This window comes from Megascapheus bottae, chromosome 25 (assembly GCF_031878675.1).
Source record: "Megascapheus bottae isolate mThoBot1 chromosome 25, mThoBot2.hap1, whole genome shotgun sequence".
NCBI lineage: Eukaryota > Metazoa > Chordata > Mammalia > Rodentia > Geomyidae > Megascapheus > Megascapheus bottae.
Window position 1 is genome coordinate 21317912 of NC_143533.1, and position 13240 is coordinate 21331151.

A 13240-nucleotide genomic window follows, 5' to 3' on the forward strand; every position below is an offset into this window, starting at 1 on the left:
TCTTCTCACCAACAGAAATAACACAGGAACACAGGAACATAGCATAGAGTCTTTACTAGGATATAGACTGGGGGGTGACGGGAGAAGGAACGGGTTCAGGGCATGTAGAATGGGGCTACTATTAAATGGGCAGAAGTCCTGAAGATCATCTTCTGGGGATGAGGAGTTAATGTTTGTTGTGCAGCTAATGTTTACTGTGGACAAGAGGTGCAGGAATTCGAATATCTTGGCCTCTTTCCAGACGCCGTTCACACTCAATCAAATAGTTTACTCCATCGATGACCAGTTGCACCAGCTCCACCTAAAGGACACTAATCCTTGATCTCTGCAAACATTTCAAACTGCCTCCCCATTCAACCTGGTTTTCCTTTCAGAATCTATTACATTCCTGAGGCTCACTCACTATACCATTTCAACCCCCATAAATCCATACCTTTCCTTAGCTTAATCCCTTAGATCTTACCTCTGACTTGCCAAGTCGATCCAAATTAGAGATGTCAAAGATGCTGCCTGTGGCAGCAGTGTCCACTCCTCCTGTGCCACGCTTTTGAAGTCTTAGGTTCTCCAGGATCTTAGGAAAGCGGCTATCCTAGAGGGGAGGTAGGGATTAGAGGCTGCAGGTTCAGTAGAGGCAGGGATGATTCCTATCTGCCCAGAGCTCTTGCCCCTGACTCTTTAGTCTCAATATGTCTGGTTCCTCTTGAAGTGCTTATATCCGCCCTGCTCCACCCTCGCTCCCCATCCACAAACCACCTAACTCATACACAGCCCCCTCTAACAGCCCAACTCCTTTACTTTGCTTAGCAGAGGCAGTTTGATGTGCACTCCTGCCCGAAGTCCAGTGCCCAGGTTAGATGGACAAGTTAAGATGTATCCCAATCGCTCATTCCACATGAACTCCCAGCCACGCTCTTGGATCAGCCGCTCCACCTGGTCCACAAAGGTTCTATTAGTGAAAAATCAGGAATATGTGGACCCTCCCTTAGCTAACCCAGAGGAACTTGAAATATACTAGTATTAGAAACATGCTTTTTTCTGTAAAAAAAAGTCATATAATTTTTATTATCATGTATGCAAAGTAACTTTGATGTTGCCAAATTATGATGTACTTTTGTGTGCACAGTTATGAGATTGCAGAAAATACCTTTTCTCAGTTGTGGAACTTGAACTGTGGGCCTAGGCATTGTCCCTGAGCTCTTCAGCCCTATACCTTGAGCAAGAGTACTACTTCCAGTTTTCTGATGGCTAATTGGAGATACAAGTCTCATGTTCTTTAGTGCCCTTGCTGGCTTTGAACCTCGATCCTCAGATCTGTGCCTCCTGAGTAGCTAGGATTACAGGGGTAAGCCATAGCGCTTGGCAGAAACTATCTTTCTTTTTGACAGTCCTAGGCACTGTCCCTGAGCCTCTTTTGCTCAAAGCTAGCACTCTACCATTTGAGCCATAGTGTCATTTCTGGCTTTTTTTTTTAATTTATGTGTTACTGAGGAATAGAACCTAGTACTTTATGCACAGTAGGCAAGCACTCTATCACTATGCCACATTCCCAGCATTCCCCCTCAGGGCCTTTTGCTCATTTAGCTGGTGATCTGTCACTTGAACCATATCTCCAGCCTGTCTTTTTGCTAATTATTTTGGAGTTAGATGCCTCATGGGTATTTCTGCCTGGGCTAGCTCTGAATCAGAATCCTCCAGGTCTTAGCTTCTTGGACTATAGGCATGATCCCCAAGCATCTGGCTGAGATTGTAGAAAAATATCTTGCATATAGAAGAAAATAAACTTGAAGTGAGTGATACATTAGGATGATCTAGGGAAATGAACAGAGGTACAGACTGAACTGAGAAAGAACTGATCATTCCATCAGTTTTTCTTGCATCAATTCTCTCTGCTAATGAGCAGAGGGTACTTGCAGACAGAAATAAAGATTTAAGCTTTGCAACAGGAAGAGGCAAGAGAGCCTTCTGTTAGCCATAGAAAAGGCTCATAAGAAAGCAGAGAAAACAGGGCAAAAGAACCAAATTCATAGAGATAAAGGGGTTGGAGGTATGACTTAATTGGCAGAATGCTAGCAAATTCAAAAGTGTCAGGTACTGAGTTTGAGTCCTGGTCTCAGGCCCAAAACAAAAGACAAAGGAGAGATAAGTATATGTATGAGCAAGAGAATGCATGGATAGGATGTTTTTGCTTTACTTCACCATCCCAATCATGATAATTACAAGAACTGAAGAGTCAAGGATCTGCCAGAGTAATCAACACAAAGACCACTAAATGTAAGTAAAAAGGACCCTGTTTATAAGTGAGAAAGAATCATAGCATGAGGGATTCTTAAATGCTGAATGTGGGAAAGCCCTTCCCTCAAGAAAAATAACACAAGCTGGGCACCAGGGGCTCATACCTGCAGTCTAGCTACTCAGGAGGGTGAGCAGTTCAAAGACAGTACAGACAGGAAAGTCTGTGAGACTCTTACCTCCAAGTAATCACAGAAAAAGTCAAAAGTGGTGCTGTGGTTCAAGTGGCAGAGTGCTAACTTTAAGCAAAAGAGATCAGGGACAGTGCCCAGTCTCAGAGTTCAAGTCCCAGGGCTGGTGGGAGGAGGGGGGAGGAAGTAACACAGGCTGGGAACCAGTGGTTAAGGCCTGTAATTCTAGCTGTTCAGAAAGCTGGGATCTAGAGGATCACAGTTGAGGCCAGACCAAACATAATATGCACTAGACTCCATCTCTATAATAACTGGACTGGAGGCATGGATAAGGGAATTCAAATCTCAGTACTGCCAAGGAGAGCGAGGGCACAGCTAATACTTGCTGAGCACATACTATAGATCAATTAATTTACCTGCAACTCAATCCATATTAAGACCTAAAATGCAGGCAAATCTCATTATCTCAGTTTTACTGATGAGGAAACTGAGTTATATAGTTACTTCCCTAGTCTCATAGATTATTCCATTACTTGCTCTAAATACTAAACCCAGCTAGAATCTAAAAAGGGAGCCCCTTTTTAAGTCCAAAGTAAAACCGCATATATGAGAACACTTGACTTAGGCTTAATGGCAGTTTCTACTGTAAAATAAAGATACTTCATCTACTTAGGACTGAAAACTACTCATTTACAGTCACACAGTCTGGAACTTGAGCTGTCTTATTGAGTCTCACAGTCTAGCTTAAAGTCTAGATGAGGGGTCTGGGAATGTGGCTTAGTAGTAGAGTGCTTGCCTAGCATGCATGAAGCCCTGGGTTTTGATTCCTCAGTCCACATATACAGATTAAGCCGAAGTAGTTCTTTGGCTCAAGTGGTAGAGTACTAGCCTTGAGCAAAAGAAACTCAGGGACAGTGCCCAGGCCCTGAGTTCAAGCTCCAGGACTGGCAAAAAAAAAATTAAAGTCTAATAAGATACTGTAGCAGGAATGATAGGATCTAGGACAGGAGTTTGGGCTAGTGGTAGAGTGTTTGCCTAGCAAGCTCCGAGACCTGGGTTCAATTCCTCCATACTACATTCATAGAAAAAAGCCAGAAGTGGTGCTGTGGCTCAAGTGGTAGAGCTCTAGCCTTGAGAAAGCCTAATAATAGTTCTCAGGCCCTGAATTCATGGCCCAGGACTGGAAAAAAATGATAGAATCCACAGCCAAAGCCTACTTTGGCTGAGTTAGAGCTTTTGTTTATGTGGTACCAAGGAATCAAACCCAGGGCTTTGTGTATGCTAGGTGAGCACTCTACCACTAGGATACACTCCCGGCCCCTGCTGACATTCTTTCTTCCTATTTTTAGTATAAATATATGTCCTGGTTTTCTCAGGATAGCCCTGATTTATACTTATTGTTCTGGAGTGATTAATAGTGACCCTTTTTTAAACTATGTCAGAGATGTCCTGGAGTGATGGATAAATGACAGTCAATGTAGGTATACAATTTTTTCCTTATTTCCTTCCACCTAGCTGTCTTTTATACACCCTTCTCCAACCTCTTTCAGGCCCCGGCAGAATCTTTCAAACACTCTCTTCATGTTGCCACCCTTCTCCATAGAGATGACCCGTGTATGATCCTCCTCATTCACCCAGATCAAGAAGCTCTTCTCATTGTTGTGCCTGGAGGTATGAGGTAAAAGGATCAAGAGACAAGACAAATAGGAAGAGATAAAGGGGGAAGAAGCATTTGGGGGGGAATAGGAGGGAAAGGAGGTAAGGAACAGCCTCATACCAGATTCCACGAGCATCTGGCCAGTCTCGAGCCATTCCTGCTGCAGTCAGCAATGGGGATACAGGCTTATCAAATAGAAAGTGGTCCTGGAGAGGAGGAAAGGACCTGGGTTAGAGTTTGCACAGTAGTCACTGGGCCTCTCAGATCCCATCTAATCTTGTCTGTCCTAAACTTCCCCTCTGATTTTTTGGCCAGTCCTGGACCTTGCATTCAGGACCTGAGCACTGCCCTTGGTCTTTCTCAAGGCTAGAGCTTTACTTGAACCACAGCACCACTTCCAGCTCTTTTCTATGCATGTGGTACCGAGGAATTGAACCTGGGTCTTTGTGCATGCTAGGCAAGCACTCTACCACTAGGCCAAACTCCTGGCCCCTCTGATTTATTTTCCCTCTGTTCCCATTCCCCAGCTTTTTCTCAAAAGCCCCTCACATCAATAAGCTGCTGCTGTTCAGCCTCTGTCATCTCACTGAGCCGATAGTAACGTCCAGCCAGGTCACCCTTCAGGCCACTCAGTGCATCCACCACCACACGTTCCACCTCTCGTCGCTCTGCCCGAGTGCAGGCTGGAGGCAGACTGAGTCCTCGGATACTTCGGCCAGTTCTGACTCTTGAGGACAATACATACCTCTCATCAAAGTAGCCAGAACGAATCTAAGGGATAAGAGAAACAGATATATGTCACAGAAACACAGAGGGACTCTACCTTAGATATGGTCTTGGGTACTGGGAGTTTGAACTCAGGTCCTCATGCTTGCCAAGAAATCAGGCAGGTGCTCTTATCACTGAGTTGCACCTCCAGCTAGGGCATGGCTGTTCTTATCCACTCTGACTTCCCATATCTGCTACACCTTTAAGATATCATTATTTCTCCATATCAAGATTAAAAGCTCAGCAGTGTAAGAGCCCTGAGTCAGGAGTCCCAGTGAAGGGATTAGAGATACAGTGTGGTAGACAAAGCCACAGGAACCAGAAGTAGAGTATTTTGCCTACCTTGCTGGCATCAAGGTCAGTGGTGTGTTTCATGGTCCTGGGGTCATATCCATTGTGTCGCTCTTGGATCACAGGATCAAACAGTTCGGCAAATACCTGAAGGGAAGTTAAGAGGGTGAGATGATTTCAGAGAGGAAATCTCTCCCTAGACTTCAGTGGCAGACTGAAATCAATCTGATTGCACTGGGGCCAGTCCAGCATCTTGAGGGAAAATGAGGGTTTCTAGGGGGAAGGAGCTGAGATGACTGGGAAGATAACTCAGAGTACCAAGGGAGATTCCCCCTACCTCATAAGTTTCCTCATCTCCAGCCACCATGCCCACCGTCTTGATGAAGGGGTGGCCAGGGTTGTCCACGCCAGTCTGGATACACTGATCTAGCGTCCAACCAGTGGGTGTGGTCTTGTCGCAGAGCCGTGCATAGACTGCTGGGGTCAGGTGACTAGCCATGCAGTTGTTGTGCTTTCGGAGGTCTGGGTACTCAGCGCTGGGGAGGGGGGGGGACCCAGTAACCATAGAGGGAGGGCACAAGACACCATACTAGACGACACAGTGCTGTCTGCTGGGAACCGTCCAGTTAGCCATATCTGGCTTGGCTCCTCAGGAAGAGGAGAAATTAGAGGTAGGCTAAGCTTTGAGAATCTCTTTGGGACTGACTTTCAGGGTCTATTCTGTCCTAATAGTTCTACCTGCCTGGGGCTGACTGGCTCCTTTTCCCCCCCAGCCCTGCACAGTTCTTTTTTTTTCCTCCCCCCCCCCCATGAGCACATTATAGGTGGGAGGGGAAGAACGAAGGAGGAGAATTCAGATGGGGGGGGCATGGACAGAAAAGCAAAAAAAGGAGTGAAAAAAAAAAGATGGTTCCCTAATCTTTTAATTAGGGATTTGGGCAGGGGGTACACTTGGAGTTTGTTAGAAACAGAGGTGATTAAGGGTGGGGGTGGATGCCTGGAATGACTGGTCTCTAGAAATATTCTTGTTTTATGAATTTGGCCCCACTCCAATGACTCTGGGATTTCCAAATTGTACAGAGTCCCTCTCCCAGCTCCAGGGCTTTCTTGTCTGTTGCCTTCCACTGTCTTCCCCATCTTGGTTCCATCCATCCCCCCACCCCCTCCACACACACAGACACACGCAGCCCCGTGCATTTCCAACACTGATACCTCGGGGGATACAGTCTCCTCCGTTCACTGGCAGCTCGTACAGGTTCCGGGCGGAGCAGAATCCCAGCTGCTACAGACCCAGCTCCAGCCAAAGCCAGGAGCCTGAGCCCAGGGCGGGTTGACAGCATACGGGAGAAGGGACCAGCCATGCTTTGGGAGGAGGTGGAGGGGGTCCAGCTACTGAATCCTGGAGCAGGATCTGGAACCAGTCAGGCCGGCGGGAGGCGGTGGGGAAGGGAGAAGGATGCTACTGGTCAGATGGAGGGACTGGAACTGGGTCCGATTGCTGTAAGCAAAAGAGGGGTCCCCCACCGGGTGGAGGTTGAAGCTGGAAAGGGAGCCGGTGCCAAGCGGGCTGCAGGAGAGGCGCAATGGAGAGGTGGGAGGGTGGAGGGGAGGGCCCAGCCGCAGTCTCCAGGGGTGGGGCTCACTGAGGCTCCTCCTCCCGGCCTGCCACCACGCTAGGTGTGGAGGGATGTGGGGGTAGGGGTGGGCGGCCCGGGCCAGGTGATTAGGAAGACCTTAAGCGCTTACAGGGTTTGGGGTGTGGGGGTGTAGGCCCACCAGGGATGAGGCCGCCCAGATTTCAGCACCAGGTCGAGGACAGCACCCACCGGCGTGAGCCAAACCCCCAAGCACCCTTCCCCTTCTCTACCCCCCTCACTGAATCGGAAACCCGAGCCAGCTGTCTAACTCGGTGGCTGTAAAAGGGTGACTTTGCTGGGCTTTCCGTCTCACACAACAACCTCCCTCATCTTCCCAGGGGAGGTGGCCGCCAGGGAAACAGCCGAAATAAACACTCAGGAAGACATTCGAGAAAGTACAGGAATACAGGCAGCCAGTAACAAAGACACCCTCAGGTTCAAGGTCACCTTTGCTTAAGAACCAGGAAGAAGGACGAGGTGGCTTCCTGATCCTGATTCCCCTGAGCTCTCCTAACAAGGTTGAGAAAGGATCCCCTGAATCTATGCTGTGCCTCCCCACCAACTCTGCCCCAAATATGCAGCCTGGATTTCTTACCTCCACTTCCCATGGTCCCCTACTCCTTTTGCCCCTTCTTTGAGCTTCCTCCCATCCCCTACTTTGTCTCATCTTTCATTATTTTAAAAAAAAAAATTCTCTTTTCCCAGGACTCGCTCTGAGCAGTCCCGGCACCTTTGCCTACCTGTGGATTACCCAGGGTGTGGGGCTGGGGTTGGGCAGGGAATTACGTTTCCTCTTCCTTCTCTCTCTTCTCAGTAGCACAAGAGTTCCTGGAGTGAAGGGAATATAAAGACTGGAAAAGGGTGTGGTGAGATGACTGGGTGTGGAACAGAACAAGCAGGCACAGGTCTCCAGGCTCCACGTGGGTTTCTTCTCTGGCCTGCTTAATGCTGCTTAATCCCGAGTAGAAAGGGAAGTGGAATCCAAGGGCATAAGGTCATCAGACAATCTGCATTCCTGCAGGTCCCTTCTTCTTTTCTAAGCCTATTTAGATTTGAGAGGGCTGTTTCCAAGTTTCAAATGCAATTTGAGTGTACTTTTGTCTTAGAAGAAAGAACAAATGCTGATTTGAAACAGGGATGTTCTCCACATTAACGGATGCTTCAGTATGGCGCATCCCTTAATGTGGAGTGCACATTGACATTACTGTCCTCCCTCAGCTATCCAAGGAAGTGTGCCTATGAGAGGGAGTATTGGGGGAGGAGACCTTCCCTTCATAATGTCTTCAGCCCCCACTGATGACACCCTCAAACTCTCATTCTCCTCATTCTCTTCAGGCCTCTCTTACGTATTTGTCCTTAGCTGGCTCATTTGTGAATACCCTTAGAAAGGATCAGTCTCTATTTTGGGTATATCACTTAGCTCCTTCCCCTGTTAAGATATCAGTTATCAAGCTGGGTGGGGTGTCTCACGCCTGTAATCCTAGCTACTCGGGAAGCTGAGATCTGAGGATCCTCACTCAAAGTCAGCCTGGGCACTAAAGTCCTAGATTCTTATCTCCAGTTAACCATACGAAAAATGGAAGTGTTGCTGTGGCTCCAGGGGTAAGATGGTAGCCTTGAACTGAAGAGCTTAGGGACAGCCCCCAGGCAGAGAGTTCAAGTCCCATGGATTGACAAAAAAAAAAAAGAAAAGAAAAGATAACAGTTATCACAGAAGAGATAAAGTTCTGCAGTTGGAATGTAGTCATTCTTGGAGAGAAGAAAAATGTTACCTATGCTGTCAGTACTCATTACCTATGTTAAAGAGCAGCTGTGAGTAAGTAAATATAATTGCTTGGAATGATGTATATTTACCCAGGTAAGAGAGGGAGATAATCTTCCATAACAGTAGGGCTGTTATTTGAATGACAGTGTATTAAGGAGGTTGGGGGTGGGAAGAGAGAATTACAGAAGGAGAAACAAGTCAGCCAGCAGAGCAGAGAAGTCACCAACATTTGAAAAGTAGCTGCTCAATTTGAATAATACAGCGGGCCTGCCTTACTGTAGACCTCTAATAGGCATATATGAATTAATACTCATCTAAAAAGTTACCCTGCAGGGTAGAGGAAATAATTAGTGCATATTATATTTTATTTAATAGTAATTATTGCCAATAGTATTTAATATTTTATTGATTGAGCTGGTCCTGTACCTTGAAGTTGGGGCTTGAATTGGGCACTTTTCATGATGTATCTTGTCCTGTTTATTATGAATGAACTGTTTTGCTCTAGCACAATCCCAATACCATAATAATATTCTGCCTCTTTTCAGGCCTAAAGTGATGGAGCTAAGGGACTATAGACTAAAAACTCAAACTGTAAGCCAAAATAAATCTTCCCTCCTTTAGGTTGTTTTTCTCAGATGTATTTGTTTCACAGTGACCGTCCCCCCCAAAAAAAACCTAACACATTACCTTATAAATTGCTTGATTTCACTCTTATAGATAAGACAAATGGAGGCTTACTCAAAAAGCTGTACAACTACCAAAGATAACTACAAGGTTCAAAAATGGCTTTGCAGCTTCTAAGTCTAGAAGGCAGAGAAGAATTGGAGTGTGGAGATAGAAGTCAAGTTGACCAGCCTGGGCTGTGGGCTGATTGGCTCAAATTGTTGAGTGCTAGTTTAGGAAGCATGATACTGAGTTCAAACTCCAATACCAAAAAAAGGAAAAAAAAATTTGTGCTGGGAGTTTAGCCTAGTGGTAGAGTGTTTGCCTAGCATGCACAAAGACCTGGGTATTACACTCAGAGAAAAAAACAGTAATAGTGCTGTGGTTCAAGTGATGGTAAAGTGTTTGCCTTGTGAAAAAAGCTCAAGGACAGTGCCCAAGCCCTGAGTTCAAGCCTCTAGACTTTCAACACACACACACACACACACACACACACACACACACACACACACACACAAACTTGTCCAGTCTTCTATGTCCATCTATTTTCCTCACAATTAAGTTTATGGGTTTTTCCCTTTAACTTTTTTTTTTTTTGATCAGCTTATGGGGCTTGAACTCAGGCCTTAAGCACTGACCTTGAGCTTTTGTGACTTTGAGTCACACTGTCACTTCCAGTTTTCTGGTAGTTAATTGGTGATAAGAATCACAAGGACTTTCTTAGCCTGGCAGGCTTTGAACTGAGATCCTCTAATCTCAGCATCCTGAGTACCTAAACTAACAGTCATGAACCACAGTCTCTTGCTTTCTTTATATCTTTTCATCTGCTTTTCTGTTTTTTTTTTAATCACCAGTGTCCCTATCATTTATCTTTGCCTCTGTGTATGTCTGTCTGTCAGTCTCTCGCATTATTAGCTTACATTAGTTATTCAAAGGGGGATTTCATTGTTTACATTTCCACAGGTTTACGATGTATTTTTTCTATCACTGCCTACCCTGCCCAAAGCAATTTCAACAGGTTTCATTGCTTTATTTTCATAGTTGCAAGCAACCTATTTCGACCATTTTCACCCTCTTGCAAAGTCCTCCTGGCATCGTCTATTTTTCTGCCTATCTCAAGCCAATAAAACGTTTATTGGATCTCTAACCAATAAACGGGTTTATCTCACCCTCGTTTTTTTTTTTTTTTTTCTGGCGTACAAAACACCTGGGTTTGCAATGGTGCCAACCCTGTCTCCTGCTCCCCTGGATCAAGCTTTTCCCCTCACCCCCAACGGGTCTCCCTGGAACGTGTCTCTGTCTAGACCACGCATCTGGATTGCGTGGAAGGACGGCAATTCAGAAATCCAAGGCCCGAGGACCCTGGAATCAGGTTGCATTCCCGCTCCGAACCACTAGGCGATTCCCCCCAGCCCGTCCGCGCACGAACGCCGGGCAACGCAGCCTGACTGTGTTGCTCGGTGCGCGCCCTCCGCTGATTGGCAGCTCCGCAAACAAGTCGCTCTCTGATTGGTTCGCTGTCAGGTGTCGCTGCCGGCAGGTTCGGCTGTGCGAGCGGAGGGAGGCGGGTGAGTGCGGGCCGGGGGCGGTGTGTGTCGGGGGGGAGTGGCTGTGTTGGGGGGGGGGGAGGCGGTGTCGGAGCGGGGTGGGCTCGGCTGAGGGGGAGGCTCGGTCGGTGCTCCGGGGGCCGTGGTTAGTAAGTAAACCGGTGGGGACGACTCCGGCTTCCCGAGGTCCCTGCAGTGGCGGGGGGGAGGGGGGGACAGGCCTCCATGTCCGCGTCAGGAGAGTGAGGCGGGGACGGCGGGGGCGGGCAGAGGCTAGCGAAGTCTGTGGAGGGGAGGGCGGGATTCGTGACCCGGCGCTGGAGGAGGAGGAGGAGGAGAGGACAGAGGAGGGACAGGCTCAGCGTGAGGAGAAAAGGTCTGCGGGAGAAAGAAGAGGGTCTTCCGTGGGGGGGGGGGAACTGCGGGAGAAGAGGAAGGACTGGGATGGATTGGGGAGAGTCAGGGTGGAGGGGGGATGAGAGGAGGGGAGGAGCGAAGTGTCCAAGGCAGAGGGTCCACTGGAGGGTGGTTTGTGGAGATGTCTCTCCCCAGAGAGGGAGGAGGAGGAGGAAAAGAATGGGTGGACCTCTGGGCAGTGGTGGGGGTATCGTTAGAAGAGTGCATTGGAAAGATGAGATAGGAAGGGGGGATTTGGAGATCAAGGTCAGCCTGGGGCTTACAGAGACCCTGTCAAAAAAGAAAAAAAAAAGTTACCAGTGTGATGATTCATAAGGGTTTGAAAGGACTGCTAATTACAGGGAAATCAGTGAGTGGGAGGATATTAGCTGGCTTGATGGGACAGGTTGACCGGTGGTGACAGGGGCTGCTGCAGGGGATGGAGGGACCTGCAGTCAGGGTGGAGAGGGGTTTATGGGAGTCAACCCAGAGTCATCTTAGCTTGCTGGGGAAAGTAGGCTGGGGGTGAGTTGAGACTTGAGAACAAGTCTTTGGTGTGGTTGTCAGGATGATAGGTGTCAGAATAAGGAATGTGCATGAAGTATTAAAAAAAATCCATTAAGAAGCAAATTGAGGGTTCGCTTTTTAAAGCAGGAAGATGTTGGTGGCCTGAGGAGTCCCCTGCCCCCTTCCCCCCCAGTGAAAGTAACTATCCCTTTACCACTGATGAACCCTTCATCAAGGCACTTGTCCAAAAGCCCTAAGTTCTGAGGGATAAAAACAGTTCCATGGTTTAGCCTTCCCTCTACTTTTCTCTAGATTTAACATAGATGTTCCCAAATTGCCTGCCTGAATGCCCCTCCCTCCCTGCTTGCCTTCCTTACCTATCTTCTCTCTTTCTTTTTCCTTTGGTCTTTATGTTCTTTCCTCTTTCCTTCTTTTCATGCTGATTTTGTCCATACTAAGACTGCCCTTTAGCCTAATGCAGAGTCTGAAATTGTCTTACATAGTGAAGTTTAGGGAAGAGATGAAGGGGAAGGAGCATAAAAAAAAAAAGGAAAGTGGTTTCAGGAACACCACATTACACTCTAGCTTCTCCCAGAGGTACATCTAAATAAATCTGGCTTATTTTATGACTATTTCTGTCAGGCTTCTATTTTTTGCTTTGTTAACTATGAATTTGAACCTTCATCTCTCTTCAGTCCTTATTTGCGAACACACTCTTTCCCCCACCATTCTATTACTTAGAATGATATAATTTCAAAAAAATATAACTATGTTCAGTGACAACCCAGGAAAGATTTAGCAGAAGAAAGGACAAAGCATTAGAAATCTTAGACATAAAAGAAAGCCTCTACTTTAGAGAAAGGGTAAAGACAAAATTCTAATTGCTTAAAATGCATAGGAATCTTGGGAATGCCACAACTCATAGAAATGCCAATAAATCAGGAGAGGGCTTTTTTTTTTTTTTTGAGAGTGTAGCACACAACTAGAAATGATAAGGATAAGGATATTGTGTTGCTTGTCACCAGTGGCTTATACCTGTAACCTTAGCTACTCAGGAGGCTGAGACCTAACGGATTATGTTTTGAAGCCAGCCAATGCAGAAGAGTCAGAAAGATTCTACCTCCAAAATAGCCAGTTCTGAACATGTGGCTCAAGTGATAGAACACCAGCCATGAGTAAGCACCCCAGTGATTGCGAAGCCCTAAATTCAAACCACAGTACTATTATGTCTGTGCACGCACACATGCAGACACCAAAAAGAAAAAGAATGTGCCTCACAGTGGTTGAACAGCACGTAGCACATAATGAAGACTAGAAAAGTGGAAAGGTTGAGAGCTACACAAGGTCACCTGTAACTTTCAGATCAAAGCTGCAACCCCAGTTGTAAGGAATGAAATAAAAATAGAGAACATAAGCTGGGAGCAGTGGCGGTAACCTGAAAAGCTCAGGGACAGTGTCCAGGCTCAGAGTTCAAGCCCCATGACCCACAAAAAACAAAAAAAACATAATTATGGAAAACTAAAAAATCCATAAGAAAAAACTTATTCATGCAGGCTTTCATTAGAGTTGACAGTCAGTGTCTGAGAACT

The 13240-nt window shown here is 46.7% G+C and overlaps 2 protein-coding genes across 17 annotated transcripts in view; one reads left to right on the top strand and one right to left on the bottom strand.

Moving 5' to 3' along the window:
* Positions 1–35: 35 nt before the first annotated feature.
* On the bottom strand, positions 36–7615 carry LOC150046570 (creatine kinase U-type, mitochondrial). Its single transcript, XM_090357769.1, has 10 exons — positions 7514–7615; positions 6349–6634; positions 5474–5672; positions 5188–5283; positions 4627–4848; positions 4198–4283; positions 3962–4085; positions 796–930; positions 464–589; positions 36–301 (listed from the first exon to the last, which is right to left on the bottom strand). The coding sequence occupies exons 2-10, from the start codon at positions 6495–6497 to the stop codon at positions 185–187; spliced, it is 1254 nt and encodes a 417-aa protein (XP_090213895.1). The 5' UTR covers positions 6498–6634; positions 7514–7615; the 3' UTR covers positions 36–184.
* A 3122-nt stretch (positions 7616–10737) lies between these two features.
* The window catches only part of Ppip5k1 (diphosphoinositol pentakisphosphate kinase 1), a 41586-nt gene continuing 39083 nt past the window's right edge, over positions 10738–13240 (top strand). For 14 of the 16 annotated variants that reach the window (XM_090318481.1, XM_090318488.1, XM_090318485.1 and 11 more), the window contains exon 1: positions 11061–11124. The gene's annotated coding sequence lies outside the window, so the exon portion shown is untranslated. Of the gene's footprint in view, positions 10770–10851; positions 10898–11060; positions 11125–13240 lie in introns of those variants that run through there. The other 2 variants (XM_090318482.1, XM_090318483.1) reach the window with 2 other exon arrangements.